General features: G+C 51.7%; 3 protein-coding genes and 1 pseudogene across 4 annotated transcripts; 2 read left to right on the forward strand and 2 right to left on the reverse strand.

Annotated features, from left to right (window-relative positions):
• Positions 1-7: 7 nt before the first annotated feature.
• TMEM223 (transmembrane protein 223) lies at positions 8-1,354 on the forward strand. Its single transcript, XM_066360263.1, has 2 exons — positions 8-450; positions 889-1,354. Exons 1-2 carry the CDS (start codon positions 138-140, stop codon positions 1,179-1,181), a joined length of 606 nt encoding a protein of 201 aa, XP_066216360.1. The 5' UTR covers positions 8-137; the 3' UTR covers positions 1,182-1,354.
• A 67-nt stretch (positions 1,355-1,421) lies between these two features.
• On the reverse strand, positions 1,422-3,991 carry TMEM179B (transmembrane protein 179B). The gene is made up of 5 exons (XM_066360268.1): positions 3,845-3,991; positions 2,798-2,985; positions 2,585-2,719; positions 1,978-2,056; positions 1,422-1,764 (listed from the first exon to the last, which is right to left on the reverse strand). The coding sequence occupies exons 1-5, from the start codon at positions 3,938-3,940 to the stop codon at positions 1,603-1,605; spliced, it is 660 nt and encodes a 219-aa protein (XP_066216365.1). The 5' UTR covers positions 3,941-3,991; the 3' UTR covers positions 1,422-1,602.
• Positions 3,992-4,000: 9 nt separating this feature from the next.
• TAF6L (TATA-box binding protein associated factor 6 like) lies at positions 4,001-23,401 on the reverse strand. 2 transcript variants are annotated; one of them, XM_066360247.1, is made up of 12 exons: positions 23,118-23,401; positions 22,544-22,603; positions 20,246-20,405; positions 19,752-19,838; positions 18,909-19,059; positions 18,724-18,774; positions 18,119-18,213; positions 14,600-14,674; positions 14,240-14,460; positions 13,781-13,913; positions 4,947-5,075; positions 4,001-4,826 (listed from the first exon to the last, which is right to left on the reverse strand). In XM_066360247.1, exons 2-12 carry the CDS (start codon positions 22,549-22,551, stop codon positions 4,059-4,061), a joined length of 1,878 nt encoding a protein of 625 aa, XP_066216344.1. In that variant the 5' UTR covers positions 22,552-22,603; positions 23,118-23,401; the 3' UTR covers positions 4,001-4,058. The 2 variants fall into 2 exon arrangements, with proteins under 2 accessions (XP_066216344.1, XP_066216350.1); XM_066360253.1 differs by having other exon boundaries at positions 22,490-22,603.
• On the forward strand, positions 9,839-9,957 carry LOC136389972 (small nucleolar RNA U13; annotated as a pseudogene).
• Positions 23,402-23,669: the final 268 nt, after the last annotated feature.

Raw genomic sequence — 23,669 nt, forward strand, 5'->3', positions numbered from 1 at the left:
GCACTGGATTAGTTGGCCCCCTCTCTAGGGTTGGAGCGGGGCGGGGGCTACCCGCCTCTGAGACCCATTGGAGAGGCTTGGGGGGCGGGGCCTGCCTGCAGGAAGTCCCGCCCCAGGAGCGGTGGTGCTGCACGGCCATGGCGGCAGCTGGGCGCCTGTGGCTGGTGCAGGTTGTCGCCCTGAGGGACCTTGCTGCACGCCGGACCCTGCACGGAGCGACCCCACCGCGGGACGTGCTGCTCTTTGAACACGAGCGGGGAAGCTTTTTCACAGTTCTTGGGCTGTTCTGCGCCGCCCAAGGCGTCTTCTGGGCCTCTCTCACCGGGGCAGCCTTAGCCCATCCCCCCGTGCCGGCGCGGCCTTCGGATGCGGAGGCCCCAGAGCGCGGCCGCTTCGACGTGCGTTCTGCGCTTTGGCGCTACGGCCTGGCCGTGGGCTGCGGCGCCATCGGTAAGGCATGGGCTGGCTTCTTACCACAGGGAGGTGTGGAGGCTGGGCACGACCCTCCCTTAGGCAAGGAGAGCAAGGCGCTCCCGACCCTCCAGAATGAGCGGGAAGGATGGGCAGGCCACTGCCCATGGGAGTGAGGGACACTGGAGATGGAAGTCCCCAAGCATGAATCCCTCAGACAGGCCTAGGCTGAGGTCAGCCTCTCTCTGCGCCCTTGAGCGAGTTACTTCAGCTTGGATCCGTTTTCTCATAGTTCAGATGGGGTCGGACATCTACTCAAGTTGTTAGGAGGAATGAGTTAACACAGGATCTGGGGTATAAGAGGAGCTCAGTGAATGTTCCCATCATCACAATCATTTCATTTATTCTGGGGACACCAGAGGGGTTGTTGCTCAGCTCTCTGGTGAAAACCCTGACCCCAGTCTGCTCTACCTGCAGGTACCCTGGTACTTGCTGCTGGTCTTCTCTTCTCCCTCCGCTCTGTGCGTTCAGTGATGCTACTGGCTGGAGGGAAACAGGTGACCCTCACCACTCATGCCCCCTTTGGCTTGGGTGCTCATTTCACTGTCCCCTTGAACGAAGTATCCTGCATGGCTCACCGGGGTGAAGTCCCTGCCATGTTGCCTCTAAAGGTCAAAGGCCGACGCTTCTACTTCCTCTTGGACAAAGCTGGACATTTCCCCAACACAAAACTCTTTGACAACACTGTGGGTGCCTACCGTAGTTTGTGAAAAAACCACCTTGGGACACTCACCCCTCCCACTGGGGAATAAAAACTGAAATTTAGTGATGAGTTGACAACCAGAATAACAAACAACAAGGGTCCCAAGATGCATGAACAGCAAATTAAAGCAGGCATCCCAAGAGCAGGTACCTGAATAAACCTCTTAAGTTTTGAACTGTCGATCCTTGACTCTTTCCTCCCATCTACCTACCTACGGAGCTTTAACACTAAGAACTCAGTACCAAGATGAAGGAAAAAAAGTAATATAATATTTTGGTACAAAAACAGCTGTGAGAGATGGAGGGGGGCTTTCCCTCTTGGAGGGAAAAGGGCTGAAGCTCCCAGCATAAACAGGGCCAAGTCAGGCAAGAGGATGGCAGGCGCTTGGGCACAGAGTCACTGACTGCAGGAAGCACTCTGATCACTCTTCAGGAATGGGAAAGGTGTGACCCAACTAGAACATCTGTTTCAGAGCTCCACTCAGGGTCCCCTCTCTCCAGGGACGGGTATGAGGCGGTTTCAGACTTCAGCTGTATGACCTGTAGCACCAAGATCACACTCCACAATACCAGATTCACCCAAGAAGAGTTCTGTGGGAAATAAGAACAAGAGTGTGATGGGTGAGGTCATCTTAATCCAGTTCTACCCATACCCCCCTCTTTTACTGTTTGCTGTCAGGCTGGTAAGCCCTTCAGCATCTCTCAGCTTCTCATTAGTGGCGGCCATCCTTATATCTACAGACGTTTCTATGAATCTGTGTATCCCTGGGTCTCCACCCAGTCTTTCATATCCCAGGACCTCACTTCAGCGTTGTGTAGGTTGGAGTAAAAATGCAGAGCGGTTCCAGGGGGTGTCCACGGACTTTTCTGGGCTTCAGAGCAGCTGTGGGGTCAAAAGACAGTTGTGAGAAAGGGGTGTGTGTGTGTGGGGGGGTATATCCTAAAGACTCTGGTGCCCAATTGCCCTTTAAGATGAGAACAACTGATAGGGGTAAAAATGCGGTTGTAGGATTCCCTCTGCAAAGGGAAGGTAGTATAAACCAGTGGTCCCCAACCCCTGAGCTGCGGACCAGTACTGGTCCGCAGAGAAAGAATAAATAACTTACATTATTTGTTTTATTTATATTTAAGTCTGGACGATGTTTTATTTTTAAAAAATGACCAAATTCCCTCTGTTACATCTGTCTAAGACTAGTCACTCTTGATGCTTGTCTTGTAAGTTTGACAATTATATTTTAAAATACCAGTTTTTACGCCAGTCACGTAATTTTATTTTGTGCGTTTATCCGTCCCACCCTAAAGGCCGGTCTGTGTAAATATTTTCTGACATTAAACCGGTCTGTGGCCCAAAAATGGCTAGGGACCACTGGTATAAGCCATATAGGGCCAGGCTCCCCCCTTCTCCCATTACCTAATTGTAGTGTTCTGAGAGATGATGGAGTTGCAGAGAGAACTGGTGCCAAATCGAAGGACACAGGCAGACACTAAGACCAGGAAGATGGCTATAGCTGAGATGGCCAGTGCAATGCGGAGCCCTATCGGGCCTCTGAGGGAAAGAACAAGCCTGTGGTTGGAGTGGGACTCCTCCCACCTCTGCCCCTGGACCTCAGAGTGGAGCAGTCACCTTTGGGAGTCCTCGATGCAGCTGCTGTAGACCCAGAAGAGCAGAAGCAGAAGACAGTAGAGGGCCAGGAGACCAGAGGCCCCAGCCACAAAATAGCAGAGCGAGAGGTCTGCACCTCTGGACAAGGCCAAGGAGGAACGATTCAGGTGGGCCACACCATACAGGGGACAGCTGCCACTGAAGGAGGCCTGTGGAGAGAAGTTGCTCAGTCCTAGATATCAGGTTAGTGACTGTGGATGCAGGCTCGTGGCAGGTATTAGGGATAACCTAGGCCAGGGCCACACTAGCAAGTTACTTGCACACTGTCAGTTCCTGTTCAGAGCAGGCAGAGGGCCTGCTGAGGAAATCAAACCTGCAGTGGCCAGAAGATTAAGGAAATAGGCGGTGGTTATGAAATACATTGAACTTCAGAGATGCCTCACAGGTTCTGGTCTCCTCTCTGCAGAAATCCTAGGGTAAATAAAACCAGAACTTGTGTCTCCTATGTTTTCTGATCTGAAATTAGTGCTTACTTGATAGGGATTAAATGAACCTGTTCACTAACAAGATTTCTTGGCTGGGTTAAACACTCAATGTAAATCACTGGCTTGTTTCTGCGTAACCATTTTCTACATCGCTTGTCATTTACCACATTGTGTTTACAACTATGTGGTAACTTGATCATTGCTACCCTATGCTTTACTTCTTGGCATAGGTCAGCACAATCGTGTCTGACTTGAGGATGAAGTCAGGGCGTCGCCCAGCTTGTTTCAGAACCAGGGTAAAGTTATGCAGCAGAACCACCAGGCAGGGCCGTGACTGGTGCTGTCAGACACTCCTGAAGGCTTATTCATTTGGCCACAGTATGACGTAAGTATGACCTGGGCAGACGGAGTCGCAGAGTGCGTTTAGCGCGGATCCACCGCCAGCGATGGGCGCCGCCAACCCCAGGGCTTCGTGGAGCAGTGCGCCAGGCCCGACCGCAGAGTTCTGTTTCCGCGTTAGGATCAGCCCACACCCAGCCTACCCGTCCCGACCCCACTGCTGGCCCCCGCACCGCAGCCACACCTGGGTCCGGGTCAGCGCCGCGGTAGCCAAAACCCCGCACAGGAAGGCGGCGAAGAAGAGCGTAAGCTCGGCCCGCTGCAGACAGGACAGCGGCATGGTTCCCTCGCACCCCGGAAGGGCTGCCGCCCAAACCCCGCCCCTTCCGGCACCACCCACGAGCGCAGAGACTGACTTCCGGGCACGGGGTTTATTTACACAAAAAGGCCGCACAGCCTCACAGAGGCAGGTACAGAGAGTAGTCCGAGAGCGCCCAGCGGCGGGCCGGGCGCCCGGTGCGGCCGATCATGGGCAGTTTCTGCACGTAGCGGGAGGCCGGTCCGGGCCCGTACGGCGCGGGGAAGGCGGTCTGGAAGAGGCGGCCGCGGCACCGTCTCCCGGCCTGCCGCCCGGCGATGATAAAGCGGAAGTGGGGAGCGCCGCGCGGGGCAAAGCGGCTCTTTTGGAAGACGTCGCGGGTGCCGGCGCCGGGGCCCTGTTGCCGGGGCGCCCCCCGCGCCCGGTGCACGCGCGGCAGCGGGCGGTTGTCGGAGGCGGCGGGCGCAGAGGCCGACGGGGGCCCGCTGCTGCGGGGGCTCTCGTCGCCCTGCGGGCTGACCATGGCGTTGGCTGTCAGCTGCGGCATCTTCCGCACGGAGTCTGGGGCCGCCGCCGGCTCCTTCTTGTCCCCGGGCGGCCGGGGAGCCTTGGGCGCGGGCTGACCCGTGCCGAAGCGGGTGGCCAAGCTGTCACCGAAGAAGGCGTAGAGCTCCCGGTAGATGTCCGCAAGGGTCACCGAAGGAGAAGGTTCCTCCGGCCCCGCACCTCCTGGCGGCAACGGGAGGCCAGACACGAAGCCTGGCTCTGCGCTGCCCCCGGAAGGCGACTCCTGCAGGAGAAGGCTGTCCCAGGGCAGGTCGTCTGAGCGCCGGCACCCCCTGCCGCCGGGGCCACACTTGGGCTCTGCGGCCTGGGCCTTCATCTTCAGCAGCCGCTCCACGGCCACCTGTAAGAGCAGAGTGGATTAGGTACAAACACCTAGGAAGAACCTGGGCCCCTCAAGTATTCCAAAGTAAGCCCGCTGAGTTCATGCATGGAAGGGAGGCTGGAAAAGGCTGACACTCACCAGAATGGCTCCATAGACTTTGTGCCCATCTGCTTTAACCTGGGCGTTAGATACTGAATAGTCATCTAGCACAGCTTGCAGATTTGTCCAGTAAGTGGACAGGTGTGGGTACAAGACTCGTTCTACTGCCTGGAAGACAAAGGGACGCAGTGAGGGCCTCTTGGTGGCTTACTGCCCCCAAGTGCCCTTTCCCATGAAAAAGGTACTTTTATCTCCGATACTGGTCAGGATTCATTTTCCTTAAGGCCCCTGCTTGGTATACTTAGCCAACATTTATTTGAAACCTGCATGCCCAAGCCTTCACTAAGCACTGGGAATAAGGGTCAGGTACAGCCTGACCAGGCAGGCGGTGGCACAGTGGATGGAGCGTAGGACTGGGACGCGGGAACCCATGTTCGAGGTCCTGAGGCCACCGGCTTGAGCGTAGGCTCATCTGGTTTGGGGTTTTTTTTGTATTTTTCTGAAGTTGGAAACAGGGAGGCAGTCAGACAGACTACCACATGCGCCCGACCGGGATCCACCCGCCATGCCCACCAGGAGGCGATGCTCTGTTGTGACCAGAGCCATTCTAGCGCCTGAGGCAGAGGCCATGGAGCCATCCCCAACTCCAATGGAGCCTCGGCTGTGGGAGGGGAAGAGAGGAAGGAGAAGGGGAGGGGTGGAGAAGCAGATGGGTGCTTCTCCTGTATGCCCTAGCCAGGAATTGAACCCGGGACTCCTGCATGCTAGGCCGACGCTCTGCCACTGAGCCAGTCAGCCAGGGCCGGCTCATCTGGTTTGAGCATAGCTCACCAGCTTGAGCCCAAGGTCACTGGCTTGGGCAAGGGGTCACTCAATCTGTTGGGCCTCCAGGTTGGGGCGCATATGAGAGAGCAATCAATGAACTAAGGTACCGCAAAGAAGAGTTGGTGCTTCTCATCTCTCTCCCTTCCTGTCTGTCCCTATCTGTCGTGTCCCCCCCATCTGTCACAAAGAAAAAAGACAAGTACAAAGACAATATACAGTGACCTCACTATAATGGACATGTACCATATCATCGACACAGGCGCTAAAAGGGTACAAGTGATGCCCAGTGCTAACAACAGAGGAATTTAATTTGCCAACTGCTACCCCATACAATCAATAGACAAGTACTGTCCTCACTTAGATGTAAACTTGGACTCATTTCAAACTATAAAAACAGACCAGAGTTCTGGACTCTGATTCTATAATTTTAAATCCTGTGGTTAATTTCAGGAAAGGAATTAAGATGTCACAGAGAAGGTTACATTTTATTGGGCTTTCGTCTTTGGTTAGTTATCCAAAGCCTGAGGATTTGAGAATGCTAAGAAGTTCCTGGAAAAATATAATTTGGTGCCGACTCAAGATATATGAAAGTCAGAATAATTCTTTATTCTGGTAAAAACCTTATGCCAGAATTTACAGTCTACAGACACTCAATGAAAAGAACATCTCAATCTTACTAAAACAAATATAAAAAACTTTCCCTCCCTCATTCTATAAGGCCAATATAACCCTGACCCTAAAACCATATAAGGATAGTACTGAGCGGAAATAGGATTAATTTCACTCATGAATATTAAGTCCTAGAAATGTTAGTAAACTCAACAGTGTATAGAAAATGCGTTATAGCCCTGGCCAGTTGGTTCAGTAGTAGAGCATCAGCCCGGTGTATGGAAGTCCCAGGTTTGATTCCTGGTCAAGGTATACAGGAGAAGCAACCACCTGCTTCTCCACCCCCTCTTCTTTTTCTCTCCTCACACAGCCATGGCTCGAATGAGCAAGTTGGCCCCAGGCACTGAGGATGGCTCCATGGCTTTACCTCAGGCCCTAAAATAGCTCAGTTGCCGAGAGGTGAAGCAGTGGCCCCAGATCAGCAGCACAGCCCCAGGCAGGGGTTGTCAGGTAGATCTCAGTCACAGTACATGCAGCAGTCTGTCTCTCCACCTCCCTGCCCCTCACCTGATAAAAGATAAAGACAATTGGCCCTGGCCGGTTGGCTAAGCAGTAGAGCGTCGGCCTGGTGTGCAGAAGTCCCGGGTTCGATTCCTGGCCAGGGCACACAGGAGAGGCGCCCATTTGCTTCTCCACCCCTCCCCCTCTCCTTCCTCTCTGTCTCTCTCTTCCCCTCCCGCAGCGAGGCTCCATTGGAGCAAAGATGGCCCTGGCGCTGGGGATGGCTCCTTGGCCTCTGCCCGGGGCGCTGGAGTGGCTCTGGACGCAACAGAGCGATGCCCCAGAGGGGCAAAGCATCGCCCCTGGTGGGCATGCCGGGTGGATCCCGGTTGGGCGCATACAGGAGTCTGTCTGACTGCCTCCCCATTTCCAGCTTCGGAAAAATGAAAAATAAATAAATAAATAAAGACAAAAGAAAATGCATTATATTCTAATAAAGTTTTGGGGTTTTTTTTTGGTTTTTGTGGGTTTTTTTGTATTTTTCTGAAGTTGGAAACGGGGAGGCAGTCAGACTCCCACATACACCCGACCAGGATCCACCTGGCATGCCCACCAGGGGGCGATGCTCTGCCCATCTGGGGCGTTGCTCTGTTGCAACCAGAGCCATTCTAGCGCCTGAGGCAGAGGCCATGGAGCCATCCACAGCACCCAGACCAACTTTTGCTCCAATGGAGCATCGGCTGCGGGAGGGGAAGAGAGAGACAGAGAGGAAGGAGAGGGGGAGAGATGGAGAAGCAGATGGGCGCTTCTCCTGTGTGCCCTGGCCGGGAATCGAACCTGGGACTCCTGCACGCCAGGCCGATGCTCTACCACTGAGTCAACCGGCCAGGGCTAAAGTTTTGTTTTTTTAGAGAGAGAAAGACAGGAAGCTAGAGAGATGAGAAGCATCTACTTATAGTTACGACACCTTGGTTGTTCATTGGTTGCTTCTCATACGTGCCTTGACCAGATGTCTCCATCCGAGCCATTGTCCTCTTGCTTAAGTCAGCGACCTTTGGGCTCAAGCCAGCGACCATGGGATCATATCTATGGCCCTACACTCAAGCTGGCAAGCATGCACTCAAGCTGGCGACCTCAGGGTTTCAAACCTGAGTTCTCAGCATCCCAGGTCAACACTCTATTCACTGTACCACCACCAATCAGGCAAGTTTGGATCTTTTTAAAGACTAGACCATGACCAAATTAATTTTATCCTAGAAATGTAAAGGTTTACTGTCGAAAACCTAGCTGCCACCTGGCAATCAATCAGTGGCAGCCACTGAGCAGATCGGACTCCTCTTGTTCGTGCACCTCACTCCACTTCCTCTGCAACCATGTCTGGCAAACTCGACATGGGCTAAGATTGAGAATTCATAAATTGAAACTGAAGGAGACAGAAACACAAGAGAAAAATCCACTGCCTTCAAAAGAAAAGAACTATTATCCACAAAGGCCACACCTGCCTCTCCCATCTGCCTGTCTGGCAAGCAGGGAAGAAAAAGAACTTGCATGCTGGGGAAGGAAGAAGAGGAAGAAGCTGGGTGGGACAGCATTGAAATCTAGGGTAAAAACCAAGCTGGGGCCCTGGCCGGTTGGCTCAGCGGTAGAGCGTCGGCCTGGCATGCAGGGGAACCGGGTTCGATTCCCGGCCAGGGCACATAGGAGAAGCGCCCATTTGCTTCTCCACCCCCACCCCCTCCTTTCTCTCTTCCCCTTCCGCAGCCAAGGTTCCATTGGAGCAAAGATGGCCCGGGCGCTGGGGATGGCTCCTTGGCCTCTACCCCAGGTGCTAGAGTCGCTCTGGTCGTGGCAGAGCGACGCCCTGGAGGGGCAGAGCATCGCCCCCTGGTGGGCGTGCCGGGTGGATCCCGGTCGGGCGCATGCGGGAGTCTGTCTGACTGTCTCTCCTCGTTTCCACCTTCAGAAAAATACAAAAAAAAAAAAACAACAAAAAAAAACAAAACCCAAGCTGGTCCAAGGAGTTCTGCAGGCTGTAAAAGGCGGTTTAATCAGAGTACGATTTTTTGTTCAAATGATTTTAATTACTGGAATGCACACAAATTTTTCAATATACAAATAAAAAGTTTTTAAAACCTCTCTACACAATCACATTAACATAAAGCAGAAAAACCAATTCAATTAAAAAGTATAGAAAAATGCCTGACCTATGGTGGCACAATGGATAAAACATTGACCTGTAATGCTGAGATCACTGGATCAAATCCCTGGGCTTGCCCAGTCAAGGCGCATACGAAGAGCAACTACTACTATGAGTGGATGCTTCTGGTTTCCCCCATGGCACCCTCTCTAAAAAGCAATAAATAAAATCTTTAAATATACATATAGAAAAAGCATTTGCCTGGCCTGTGGTAGCACCATGGATGAAATGTTGACCTGGAATGCTGAGGTCCCCGGTTCAAAACCCTGGGCTTGCCTGATCAGGCAGTGGCGCAGTGGATAGAGCATCGGGCTGGGATGTGGAAGAACCAGGTTTGAGACCCCAAGGTCGCCAGCTTGAGCGTGGGCTCATCTGGTTTGAGCAAAAATTCACCAGCTTGGACCCAAGGTCGCTGGCTTAAGCAAGGGGTTACTCGGTCTGCTGAAGGCTCACAGTCAAGGCACATATGAGAAGGCAATCAATGAACAACTAAAGTGTCGCAATGCGCAAAGAAAAACTAATGATTGATGCTTCTCATCTCTCTGTTCCTGTCTGTCCCTGTCTATCCCTCACTCTGACTCTGTCTCTGTAAAAAAATAAAAATTAAAAATAAATAAAAATAAAAAAACCCTGGGCTTGCCTGGTCAAGGCACATATGGAAGTTGATGCTTCCTGCTCCTCCCCCTTTCTCTCTCTCTCTCCTCTAAAATGAATAAAGAAAATCTTAAAAAAAAAAAAAACTTAAAAATAAAAAGCATTTGATAAAAGTTCAACAAATCAATGATAAAACTAAGAATAGATCCTTTTTCGGTTCATAAGTGTGATGATTGGGTGTTCACGCTCTTGTGTGACATGTGCCTCCCTCAAAACTTGTTACGACGTTGGCACATTACCCGTCGGCACATTACCCGTCTGACGTGAAGAAAAAAAAAACAAAAACAAACAAACAAAAAAACCTAAGAATAAAGTTCCTGGCTAAGTAGCTCAGTTGGTTAGAATGTTCAAATATGTGAAGGTTGTGGGTTTGATCCCTGGTCAGGGCATGTAACAAGAATCAACCAATGAATGCATAAATAAGTGGAACCACAAATCCATGCCTCCATCCTCTCCTCTCTAAAATCAATAAAAACTAAAATTTTTTTTTTTTTACAGGGACAGAGAGAGAGTCGGAGGGATAGACAGGGACAGACAGACAGGAACAGAGAGAGATGAGAAGCATCAATCATCAGTTTCTCGTTGCGACACCTTAGTTGTTCATTGATTGCTTTCTCATATGTGCCTTGACCGGGGGCCTTCAGCAGACCGAGTGACCCTTGCTCAACGAGCTTAGGTCCGAGCTGGTGAGCTTTTTTTTGCTCAACCCAGATGAGCTTGTGCTCAAGCTGGCGACCGCGGGGTCTCCAACCTGGGTCTTCCGCATCCCAGTCCAACACTCTATCCACTGCGCCACCGCCTGGTCAGGCTAAAAAAAAATTTTTTACTTAATCTGAGAAAGGTTATGTATAAACCATACAACAGAGATGGAAAATGTATTAGCACTTCTTTTAAAATTGGAATGAGACAAAGTTGCCCATTATCTTATGTAAAATGGTATTAGTGGTCCTAGCAATGAAATAGATATTAAAGGCATTATGCCCTGGCCAGATAGCTCGGTTGGTTGGAGCAGCGCCCAGAAGCACAAGGACTGCCGTTCGATCCCCCCAGTCAGGACAGCTCGATGTATCTGATCTCTCTCTCTCCCCTACTTCCCCTCTCACTAAAATAAATAAAAAATCTGTTTTAAAAAAAGAAATTAGGTAGCTCAGTGGTAGAGCGTCAGCCTGGCGTGCAGGAGTCCCGGGTTCAATTTCTGGCCAGGGCCCACAGGAGAGGCGCCCATCTGCTTCTCCACCCCTCCCCCTCTCCTTCCTTTCTGTCTCTCTCTTCCCTTCCCACAGCCAAGGCTCCATTGGAGCAAAGTTGGCCCAGTTGCTGAGGATGGCTCTATGGCCTCTGCCTCAGGCGCTAGAATGGCTCTGGTTGTAACAGAGCGACGCCCCAAGATGGGCAGAGCATCGCCCCCTAGTGGGCATGCCGGGTGGATCCCGGTCGGGCAAATGCAGGAGTCTGCCTGCCTCCCTGTTTCCAACTTCAGAAAAATACAGAAAAAAAAAAAGAAATTAGGTTTAGAAAAGATGAAATAAAGCTGTCATTACTTGTATACAATATGATCTACATTAAAAACGGAAGAATCGTCTGACCAGGCGGTGGCACAGTGGATGGAGCATTGGACTGGGATGCAGAAGACCCAGGTTCGAGACCCTGATGTCCCAGCTTGAGCGTGGGCTCATCTGGTTTGAGCAAGAGCCCACCAGCTTGAACCCAGGGTCGCTGGCTCCAGCAAGGTGTTGCGCAGTCTGCTGAAGGCCCACAGTCAAGGCACATATGAGAAAGCAATCAATGAACAACTAAGGTGTTGCAACACGCAATGAAAAACTAATGATTGATGCTTCTCATCTCTCTCCGTTCCTGTCTGTCTGTCCCTGTCTGTCCCTCTCTCTGACTCACTCTCTGTCTCTGTAAAAAATAAATTAATTTAAAAAAAAAAAAAACGGAAGAATCCACAGACAGAAATGATAATTTATGTATAAAGTAGCTGAATCAACTAACACAGTCAGTTCTTTCTACATAGTTATATCAGAAATACCATGAAAAGAAGGCACCATTACAACCGCATCAAAGAATAGCAAGAATCTAGGACTAATTTTTTTTTTTTTTGAGAGAGGCAGGTAGGAGAGACAGACAGGAAATTGAGCTGTTCCTGTATGAGCTCTGACCATGGATCAAACAGCAACTTCTTTCGGGACGATGCTTCAACTGACCTATCCAGCCAGGGCTTTATTTATTTATTTATTTTTTAAATATTTTATTTATTGATTTTTAGAGAGAGAGGAGTGAGAGAGAGAGAGAGAGAGAGAAGGGGGGAGGAGCAGGAAGCATCAACTCCCATATGTGCCTTGACCAGGCAAGCCCAAGGTTTCGAACCGGCGACCTCAGTGTTCCAGGTCAAAGCTTTATCCCACTGTGCCACCACAGGTCAGGCACCAGGGATTTATTTTTTATTAACTGATTGAATTTTAGAGAGACAGAGAGAGGAAGGGAGAGAGAACGGAGGGGGGAGGGAAGCATTCATTTGTTGTTCCACTCAGTTGTGCATTCATTGGCTGCTTCCCACGAGCACGCCCTGACCAGGAACAAACCCACACATTGTTTTGGAACAGAGCTTTAACTGGCTGAACTGACCGTCCAGGGCTTAGGACTAAATCTAATAAAGTATTATAGATTCTCTTCAGGGGAAATTATGAAAGGATCCTGAAAGAGTGAAAGACCTATAAAGAGAGAGATAATGAGCCTGACCAGGTGGTGGTGCAGTGGATAGAGCGTCGGACTGGGATGTGGAGGACCTAGGTTCGAGACCCCGAGTTCGCCAGCTTGAGCACACGGGCTCATCTGGTTTGAACAAGGCTCACCAGCTTGAGCCCAAGGTAACTGGCTCAAGCAAGGTGTCACTCGGTCTGCTGTAGTCCCCCTGCCCCCGTCAAGGCACATATGAGAAATCAATCAATGAACAACTAAGGAGCCGCAATGAAGAATTGATGTTTCTCATCTCTCTCCCTTCCTGTCTGTCTGTCCCTATCTGTCCTCCTCTCTGACTTTCTCTGTCTGCCACAAAAAAATAAGAAATAAAACTAAATTTAAAAAAAAAAAGAGAGAGCCCTGGCCGGTTGGTTCAGTGGTAGAGCGTCAGCCTGGCGTGCAGAAGTCCCGGGTTCGATTCCCGGCCAGGGCACACAGGAGAAGCGCCCATCTGCTTCTCCACCCCTCCCCCTCTCCTTCCTCTCTGTCTCTCTCTTCCCCTCCTGCAGCCAAGGCTCCATTGGAGCAAAGATGGCCCGAGCACTGGGGATGGCTCCTTGGCCTCTGCCCCGGGTGCTGGAGTGGCTCTGGTCGCAACAGAAGCAACGCCCCGGAGGGGCAGAGCATCGCCCCCTGGTGGGCAGAGCGTCGCCCCCTGGTGGGCGTGCCGGGTGGATCCAGATCGGGCGCATGCGGTAGTCTGACTGTCTCTCTCCGTTTCCGAGAAAAAAAAAAAGGAGAGATAATGACATATTTGTGGACAAAGGAGTTAATATTAATGTCAATTCTCTCCAGCATTGATCTAACGGATTCAATGTAATCCAATAAAAATCTCAAGAGCAGCAAACAGAATTTCTTCCAGGTAGGCAAGAGTGAGTCAGAAAAATCCATTCATATAACCTGTCAAATCAGAACTAAGGTGAATAATCATTTGATAATCTCTACAGATGCTAAAAAAGTATTGACAAGCTCAATTATCTATTCCTGTTTAGAATACAGTATATGCAATACGAGAGGAAGTGAGGGATAGTTCCTTAACGTGATAAAGTAGAATGTGCAGGAATTTATGAAATGGTATATTAATATTTGCCATGCAGACTTTTGAAAAGGTGTTTATATACAGAAAGTCAGTTAACCAATGTTGCCCCAATAAATTCAAATAAATAAATAAAATTAGGAAATAAGTATAAAAAAATAAATAAGGCTATCACTGATCCTGGCCCAAGGCAAGAACTCAATACACAGCAGTGGCAAGCATATACCATTTTTGTGATAAAAGAGATACTGTTTTTCTAATTATAAATAGGGGCTCTTGCGGCTCTGTGAGCAAGGCCAAGGTCCTCACCTTCCAGCCGAGGGCATGCAGCCCCACCACAGCCCCATAGTGAGAGCAGAGAGGCCGCACAGGGTCTGCCAAGACCTTCTGAAGGGAGAGCAGGATCTGCTGATACAAGCCGCTGACCAGGTCTCCGTGGGTCCTGTGGGAGCAGCATCCATCAGAGGGCTGAGGCCAGCACCGCCCAGTGATCCTGGTCCCAGCATACAGGGCAAACAGCACTTGTGTGGCACTCTGGGGTCAGTGAGCGAGGTTGCTAAGGGTGACTGGTCCGGGACCAGAAGGCGTAAGGACCGAACCCTGGGCCTATCTGCCATCCATTTGTAGAAGCCCAGTGCACTATGGCACAGTGGCTGGGAGCTCCAAGGGAAGAGGCTCCTGACCTCTCAACATAAGGCTTCAAAGCCTGAATTTTAACCCCACCCACCTCCTGACCCCAACCCACTCAGCTCTGGGCCCAGCAGCTACCAGAAGATATGGCTGAGGAGGAGGGCAGCACCATCCCGCAGAGTCCAGTGGTCATTCAGGGGGTTGATGGACGCAGCCAGCGGCTCCAGGACACAGTAGAGGACACTGCCCACCAGGGAGCGGACATAGGGCCCTAGGCAGAGGTGTGGGTTCCGAACCAGGCTCCGGGCCACTTGCAAGAGCCGGTGAAGCTGCTCCAAATCATGGCTGACAGATTTCACCTGTTGGTAGAAGAAGGTAGCTCAGGGCGACACAGGGGTGCAAGGAGCCTGCCATTCCGATGGTACCTTGCATGAGCCCTACTTGCTGTTAAGTCACCTCCGCACAAAACGTTCTCCCCACCCCAGCCTGGCCACTTACCCCACTGACCACGTAAACAAAGTAAGGCAGGAGCGCCGCGATCTTGGAGTTGGTCTGCAGGTCCTGGAGAGCGATCTGAAAAGGAAGGGGCCAAACAGCAGCGGGGCCGCCAGCCACAGGGAGAAGTCGGCGGTTTTTTTAAGGAGAATTTAGCACTTATATATTGAATGTTTATACTCTGCTTCAGCAATTCTACTTCTGTAAACTTACCCAATTATAAAAAAACCCATTCATATACATACCCATATACAGCACTATCTTTAGTAATAATAAAATTCTTTTCAGTTAAGATTTCTAAAAAATTTTATTTATTGATTTTTAGAGAGGAAAGAAAGAGAGAGAAGGGAGGTGGAGGAGCAGGGAGCATCAGCTCATAGTAGTTGCTTCTCTTATGTGCTTTGACTGAGCAAGTGTAGGGTTTCAAGCCAGTGACCTCAGCATTCCAGGTCGATGCAATAATAAAAAATTGAGGCCCTGGCCGGTTGGCTCAGCGGTAGAGCGTCGGCCTGGTGTGCAGGGGACCCGGGTTTGATTCCCGGCCAGGGCACATAGGAGAAGCGCCCATTTGCTTCTCCACCTTCCCCCCCCCCCCCTCCCCTCTCCTTCCTCTCTGTCTCTCTCTTCCCCTCCCGCAGCCAAGGCTCCATTGGAGCAAAGATGGCCCGGGCGCTGGGGATGGCTCCTTGGCCTCTGCCCCAGGTGCTAGAGTGGCTCTGGTCACGGCAGAGCGACGCCCCGGAGAGGCAGAGCATCGCCCCCTGGTGGGCGAGCGTCGTCCCTGGTGGGCGTGCCGGGTGGATCCCGGTCGGGCGCATGCGGGAGTCTGTCTGACTGTCTCTCCCCGTTTCCAGCTTCAGAAAGAAAAAAAAAAAAAAAAAAAATTGAATCTAGCCCTGGCTGGGTAGCTTAGTTGCTTAGAGCATCATCTCAAAACACCAACATTGCAGGTTCATCCCCTGGTCAGAGCACATACAAGAATCAACCAGTGAATGTCTAAGTGGAACAACAAATCAATGTTTCTCTCTCTAAAATTGATAAATTCAAAAATTGTTTTAATTGAATACAATTGCTCTAGCTGGGTGGCTCACTGGATAAAGCACTGACCTGGCACACCAGCGATCATGGTTCAAGCCCTGGTCAGGGTGCATATGAGAAGCAATCAATGAGTACGCAACTAAATAGAACTAATTTGATGTTTCTCTCTCCCCTCCCCGACCTCTTTCTTTTTCTTTTTCCCTTTCCCTACTTCTTTCTCTCTCCCCCTTCCTCTCTTTCTCTCTCAAATTAATGGAAAAATTTTTTTTAAAGTTTAAAAAACTGAATACAATATAAATGCCTAACATGTTTAAAAATATTTTTCATTTCTTTAATTTATTGGGGTGACACTGGTTAATAAAATTATATAGGCTCCAAGTGTACATACAATTCTAATACATAATCTGTATGTTGCATGTGTGCCCACTGACTAAAGTCCAATCTTCTTGTCACCACCAACATATTTTTAACTGAGAAAAGCAGTTGTTCTAAGACTAGATAGATGTTTTGATAACACCACTTTGGTTTATATTACAGTATTGATTGCTTATACATAGAAAAAATGGTGGCCCTGGCCAGTTGGCTCAGTGGTAGAGCATCGACCCGGCATGCAGAAGTCCCGGGTTTAGTTCCTGGTCAGGGCACACAGGAGAGGAAACTATCTGCTTTTCCACCCCTCCCTCTCTCCCCTCTCTTTCCTCCTCCCACAGCCATGGCTCATTTGAGCAAGTTGGCCCCGGGTGCTGAGGATGGCCATGGCCTCATCTCAGGTACTAAAATAACTTAGTTGCTGAACAACATAGCAACAGCCCCAGATGGGCAGAGCATTGCCCCATAGGGGGCTTGCTGGGTGGATCCCAGTCGGGGTACATGTGGGATTCTGTCTCTCTGCCTCCCTGCCTCTCACTTAATAAAAAAATAAATAAAAAAGTGAGGTCCTGACCTGTGGTGGCGTAATGGATAAAGCGTTGACCTGGAAATGCTGAGGTCGCTGGTTCAAAACCCTGGGCTTGCCTGGTCAAGGCACATATGGGAGTTGATGCTACCAGCTTCTCCTCCCCTTCTCTCTCTCTGTCTCTCCTCTCTGTCTCTCCCTCTCCTCTCTAAAATGAATAAAAAGCCCTGGCCGGTTGGCTCAGTGGTAGAGCATCAGCCTGGCGTGCAGGAGTCCCGGGTTCGATTCCCGGCCAGGGCACACAGGAGAAGCACCTATCTGCTTCTCCACCCCTCCCCCTCTCCTTCCTCTCTGTCTCTCTCTTCCCCTCCCGCAGCCAAGGCTCCATTGGAGCAAAGTTTGCCCGGGCACTGAGGATGGCTCCGTGGCCTCTGCCTCAGGCACTAGAATGGCTCTGATTGCGGCAGAGCGATGCCCCAAGATGGGCAGAGCATCACCCCCTGGTGGGCATGCCGGGTGGATCCCGGTCGGGCGCATGCGGGAGTCTGTCTGACTGCCTCCCCGTTTCCAGCTTCAGAAAAATACAAAAGAAAAAAAAAAGTGAGGGTGGTTCAATAGAAGACTTTCACTTCCTACTTTGTATGTTTTGTTTTGTTTTTTGTGACAAACAGAGAGAGTCAGAGACAGGGATAAATAGGGACAGACAGGCAGGAACAGAGAGAGATGAGAAGCATCAGTTCTTCATTGTAGCACCTTAGTTGTTCACTGATTGCTTTCTCATATGTGCCTTGACCGGGGGGCTACAGCAGACTGAGTAACCCCTTGCTCAAGCCAGCGACCTTGAGTCCAAGCTGGTGAGCTTTGCTCAAACCAGATGAGCCCGCGCTCAAGCCAGCTACCTCAGGTTTCGAACCTGGGGCCTCTGCATCTCAGTCCAAATCTCTATCCACTGGGCCACCACCCGATCAGGCCAAACAGTGCTCTTAACCAATCAAGCTATCCAGCCAGGGCAGAAAGTTGCAGTGTTGAAGCCCCCACTAAGCCTCAGGTCAACAGACACTCCAAGAGTGGGTTCTGGTCTGCATATATACGTATACATATATGTAGATATAGATGCATGTTTTTTTTATTATAATGATTAATAAAGCATCTCTGTGCTTAAAAAAGAGTGAGCTCTGGAGACAAGGTGTGGAGACCCCTCAAGGGCCCTGCTGAGTTGCCTGTTTCCCTCAGGAGCGGGGTTTCTTCTAGAGTGGGGAGGGGTCCCTACTGGAGGACAGCCAGCCTCCGCACACCACTCCCTCCCCACGTCAGTCAGTGTGGAGAGGACAGGAAGTGGGGAACTGAGAGACTTTCATGAGAATTCGGAAGATGAGCCCCGGCGGGCCAGCTTGGCTGGTTAGAGGATTGCCCTGAAGCACAGAGGTTGCCGGTTCAATACTGGGTCAGGGCACGTACAGGAACAGATTGATGTTCCCCCCTCTCTCTCTCTCTATACCTTCTTCTCTCTCTCTGAAATCAATAAAATAAACATTAAAAAAAAATTTTAAAGCTAGACTTTTGTCCCAAATTGGTACCCCCTTGCTCACCTTCATCAGCTGTGGATCGTCCCCCAGGACAGCCCGAGTCACTTGCTGGTAGTACTTGAGAAGGTCATCGGTCAGTGAAGACACAGCACTGGGCACTGAGACGACGAGGAGGTGCTCAGGGCAGAGCCTGGCCCTCTCTCGTCCTGCCCCCCCACAACCTCCATCCCCACAGCCCCTTAGACTGGACTCCCCACGCAGAGCCAGCAGCCCCTCCGAGCACCTGACCTTACGAGCTCTCCACACCTCTGTGCTCTGTACGCTGCCTCCCCGCCCCACCCCCGTCCTCTGCCAGGCAGCTCAGTTCTTAAGCCCCAAGCTCTGCTCAGCAGAACCTGGGAGCAAAGCACACCGCATCAGGGACCCCAGCACGCTACGCGGACTTCCACGCTAGCATCCAACACTCAGCATCATGGCTGGTTACAGGTCTGTAATCCTGAACAGCTTTGCACCCTCTGGGCAGCGACCAGTGCCCACTCCAAACAGGGTGTCAATAAATACTTGTCAGATGAAGACTCAGGGGTGTAGAGGCACCACCCTCAGCTCCTCAGGGAGGAAGGGTCAACCGGAGGGCCCATTCCCCACAGTGCACAGGAAGGGTCCCTTACCCGATCCTTGAGGCGCCAGGTTCCCTTTGCCGTCTAGGTAGGAGACATGGACTAGAACCAGAGCGGAGAGCTGGCTCAGCCTCGGGCTGTGCCCCTTGTGCACCACACACCCACCAGCCAGCCCACCGCCACTCCTCTGACAACCCAGCTCTTGTCCCCACCCCACAAAGGACCCTGGCATTCACCTCTCACAGCCGTCTCAGCACAGCCTTTGGGGATGTTGGTGGCCAGGGCCAGCTCCACGAGGTTCACCTCTCGGTCTTCAGGGAAGTAGAGCTCACCCTCCCTGGTGGGGCGCAGAGGCAGCACCTCCTGGGACCCGTACCCACACACAGCCTGAGCACAGAGGATGGGACAGCAGGCTGAGGGCGGCCCGCGAGGAGGTGCTCTCCTGGCCGGGGCAGGGAGCCTCCTATGAGGGAAGTCCAAAAACTCTGAGGAAAGGGGGATGCCTGGGGCTTCAGACCCATCGCTGGGAATTTGGCTGGGGCATTCGGGGCTCACCGGTCAAGATGGAGAACGTGGTTCCCACTCCCAGACCCATAGGTGCTCTGAGTTCCCCCCTCCGCAGGTCCTCCTGCTCACACCCAACGCAGGAAACACTCCTCTCTTCTAAACACAACTTTCTTCCCCCAAGTTAGCTCTCACTAACTTGTGTGTTGGGTGTGTTTCATGAACTGAGAGCTATTCTTCCTGCCCAGAACAGCCACACGGGACATTCTAACACCCACACTGTGCCCAGGCCCCTCCCTCACCCAGAACGCTCTCTTCTCCTCCCACATTCGTCTAACCCGAGCCTCCTCGAAGGCCCAGCTCAAGTCCCATCTCTTCCCAGAAGCCTTGCCTAACCTCCTGGGCCCGTGGCCTCCTCTCCTGTTTCTGAACCCATAGACTTCAGGGGCCTAAGCCCAGCACCCATCCTGAGGTTGCTGTGAGCTTTCCTCTTCACGTCCGGTGTTCCATCCATGTCACTGCGCTGCCAGCCCTGAGCTTGGAGCTGGGCCCTCTGCAGCCAGTGGCCCACTCACCTCCACGCTGCTCCATCTGAGGGCCCTGTTGAAATCTTCCACAGTCAGCTTCCGCCGTTTGGTGTGTTTCATGAACTGAGAGCTATTCTGGGAGGAGAGGAACGGAGTCGGGACAGGGAGCAGGGGAGCAGGGCCCTCAGTGCAGCGAGGCAGCCAGGGGCGGAGGCAAAAAGGACACCAGACCAGCGATGAGAAAGCCTGGACAACGCCAGTGTCACGGTCCCTCTCTGGGCCTTGGTTTCTCACCAGCAGAATGTGAACCCGAACCTGCCTGGGCTGCCCAGCAGGGTGTTGTGAGAAGCGCACGAGAAGATGCCCAGCAGGTGCTTTGTCTGCCAGAAGCCCAGATGGTTAGAAGGGGAACCCTGCGAAAGGCAGGACTGCCTCACTGTGGCCCCTCAAAGCACAGAGAAGGTCCCCTATATGTTTGGTGAGCGAGCCCCTGGGGGAGGGGTAGCTAAGGAGAGCCGGGGGCACTGCGAGGGGGTGCGTACCTGGGTGGCCTCTCGGAGACGGTAGCACACATCCTCCGCGAGCAGGGCCGCCACCTCGTCACTCAGCTCCAGGCCCGTGCTCTCTGCCATGAGTCGAACTGACTCCCGAGGGATCTCCACAAACCGCCGCTCTTCTCGTTCTGACATGGCCCCAGTGGAGCTGGGAGTGGGGGAGGGAAGGTTTGAAAAGCCACCCATTCCCCTCAGAGCCCAGGAGCCTGACTAAGGCCTTCTACACCGGTCTTCCAGCTCCTGTTCCCGAATCCCCCACCAAAGAGCCATAGAGGCTGAGTGTCCAGGTGAGGACACAGAGTTGATGGGGCCAGGGGGAAGACGACAGTGATGGCCTGACAGTGTCCAGCCTTGGGCTCCTAAGAACTGGGTCCCAGCCCTGCCCTACCTACCACTTCCGAAGTGAATCTAGCCAAGACCTTCACCAATCTGAGCAACTGGTGTCCTAAATTGTAAGTCAAGGCAATAATCCCTGCCTTCCTGAATTCAGAGGGTCGCTATGAGGACAGAATGCGATGACGTACGAGAAAGCCAGGGACTAGTGTGCTACACAAATGGAAGACATTATCACCATTCACTGTAAACAAAAACTTCATACCTTCTTCCTTCTGATTCTTGCTACAACCACTGTCCACTAAATCTTGATGAAAACACTATTTTACCTGACATGCCCTTGTTCAAAAATCTTCAACACTTCCCACTTCCCCTCTGCTTAAAAAAGGACAGCCCACACTTCCCAGAATGTCATTCTGTTTGGTCCCAAATCCCCACAACTGTTCAAGCTGAACCCTCCTCCCAGTAAGTAGAGCCTGATGTTTTCTGGCCTGCCTGTCCCCCAGCACCAGTGCCCAGGCCACTTGATCGCCCTCTACTCCAGAGCCTCCACGCCCTCCCCTTTGCTAAGGCAAACTGTCTCTCCTCTGAGATCTCCCTCCCTCATATGCCATTTGGGACTGTCAGACTTTTCAATAGTGGAATTTTTTGCCCATGTGCCTGGTTCTCCCAGTTCGGCTACAAAGCCTAAGAGTAGGAACCTGTTCTTTCGTTCACAGGATATGGCAGAATAAGACCCCAACAAAAGCCTGACCTGTGGTAGCACAGTGGACAAAGTGTTAGCCTGGAATGCTGAGGTCGCCGGGTTTGAAACCCTGGTCTTGCCCAGTCAAGGCACATACAGGAAGCAACTACAAGTTGATGCTTCCTGCTCCTCCCTACTCCCTCCCCCCACCTCTCTCCTCTCTCTAATATCAATAAATAAAATCTTTGAAAAAAAAAAGAAAGGGCCCCAACAAAACACTGCAGCTGTGACTGCCTCCAACACACAACACTATTAGAGGATAGTCCCCGTGGGTCAAAGTGAGGCATTAGCCCCACAGGAAGCAAGAGTGAGTTCCACGGTGACCCCTCCAGGCACTGCCCCACTACTCCTCTCTGGAAGGACTCATCAGGTCATCAGTGACCATGAGGTCCCTAAATCCAATGGGCATCCTACCACAGCTTTTCTCCCAATGGCTCCCCATCGCCTTTGGAATAAAGAACAGACCTGGCCTGACCAGGCGGTGGCGCGGTGGATAGAGCGTCGGACTGGGATGCAGAGGACCCAGGTTCGAGACCCCGAGGTCGCCAGCTTGAGCGCGGGCTCATCTAGTTTGAGCAAAACCTCACCAGCTTGAGCCCAAGGTCGCTGGCTCGAGCAAGGGGTTACTCAGTCTGCTGAAGGCCCACGGTCAAGGCACATATGAGAAGGCAATCAATGAACAATTAAGGTGTTGCAACAAAAAACTAATGATTGATGCTTCTCATCTCTCCGTTCCTGTCTGTCTGTCCCTGTCTATCCCTCTCTCTGACTCTGACTCTGTCTCTGAAAAAAAAAAAAAAAAAGAACAGACCTGGACTGTGGCTCCAAGGCCCCACATGTGCACCTACTTCTGCCTCACCTCTTCCCACTCTGTTCCGCACTCCTGCCCTTGGCCTCTTCAATTCCTCAAAGGCACCTCATTTTAGGTCGACCATATGTTGTATTTCCTCTACTTGAAATATTCTCCCCCCCTTCCCCGGCCACCCCTGTCTAGGGAATGCCTACTTACTTCTTCAGATCTCAGTTCAAATGTCATTTGCTCAGGGAAGTCTTTAGACCCCCACAATTTCCCAGTATAGTACTTCGCCTTCAAAGCAGTTACCACAGTTTATATAATAATCATACATTTTTGTAACTTTTTGATTAATACCTACCTCCCCACTAGGTCATAAGTTCCAGTCCAGCAAGGATCATGCCTGTTTGCTCACCTTTGCATCCCCAGCTTCAGACACAGTGTCAGCACATAATACACCCTCAGTAAACACTTGCTGGAAAAAGAAATAAAGAACAGCTATTTTTCTAAGCACATGCCATGCCTGAGGCACTGGGCTAAGAGATTATAGGCTTATACCTCATTTTACCTTGATTAACAATGAGATGGGTATTAGTAAGTATTGAGCCTATTTCACAGCCAAGGAAATTAAAGCTCAGAGAGGAAAAATGTTAAATGACTTGTCCAAGATCTTCCAGGGAGCACCAACTAGGGAGCAGGGACTCAAATCATCAGAAGTGGCTGGCTGTGTGGGGAGCAAGGCCTGGATCCCCAGCGCGAACACCTGGAGCTGGAGACCAGCCAATACATCATTGTTAAGCTTCTGTTTCCCCGTCTGCAAAATGGGAGCATGAAATCCTGTCCCGTGAAGGCGCAGAAGGCGTTTCCCTATTATGTACCCACATTAAGACCCACAAAGTCTGACTCGGACCAAGATCTCCCGCTCCCCAACCTCCCCTCGGCGTCCTCGGCCACTAGCCACACTGCGATAGGGAGGCGCGGAAACTGACCTTTACAGGCCTCAGTGCTGCGCATCCTCCCGACCGCTTCACTCATCCCAGACCCAGAGGTGGTGGGGCGCGGTGCAGGAGGTCAAGGGTTACGGAACTTGGGTCACGTGGTCAGCAAAGGAGGCGGGACCCCAGCGGAGAAGGCTCTAAGGCGGGCCGGAGTGCGCAGCCCGCAGCAGGACAGGGAGTCTTCAGGCCAGCAAGGGCAGCTCACCTGAGCTCCAGCAGGCGCAGGTGGCTGCCCAGCGACAAGGCAGCGACGGCTCCTTTAACCCTGATCACACTAATTCATTCAGGACCCGCCCTCCTCGAGCACAGCCAATCGGCGACCATCTTGCAAAGTTCCCGCCCGCCAAGAGGTGCCCATCCAAGTGATTGGCCAGTATAAAGGCGCCAGGGTCACGTAATACTAGAGTCGCGTTTCTTAAAGCAACGGCTCTTCGGAGTTTTGGAAGTAGCTTTGTATGGTTTGGTGTACGCTTAAATAATCCTGTCCTCGCCCTGATCGGTTGGCTCAGTGGTAGAGCGTCGGCCTGGCGTGCAGGAGTCCCA

The sequence above is a fragment of the Saccopteryx leptura genome, chromosome 1 (assembly GCF_036850995.1).
Source record: "Saccopteryx leptura isolate mSacLep1 chromosome 1, mSacLep1_pri_phased_curated, whole genome shotgun sequence".
Lineage (NCBI taxonomy): Eukaryota > Metazoa > Chordata > Mammalia > Chiroptera > Emballonuridae > Saccopteryx > Saccopteryx leptura.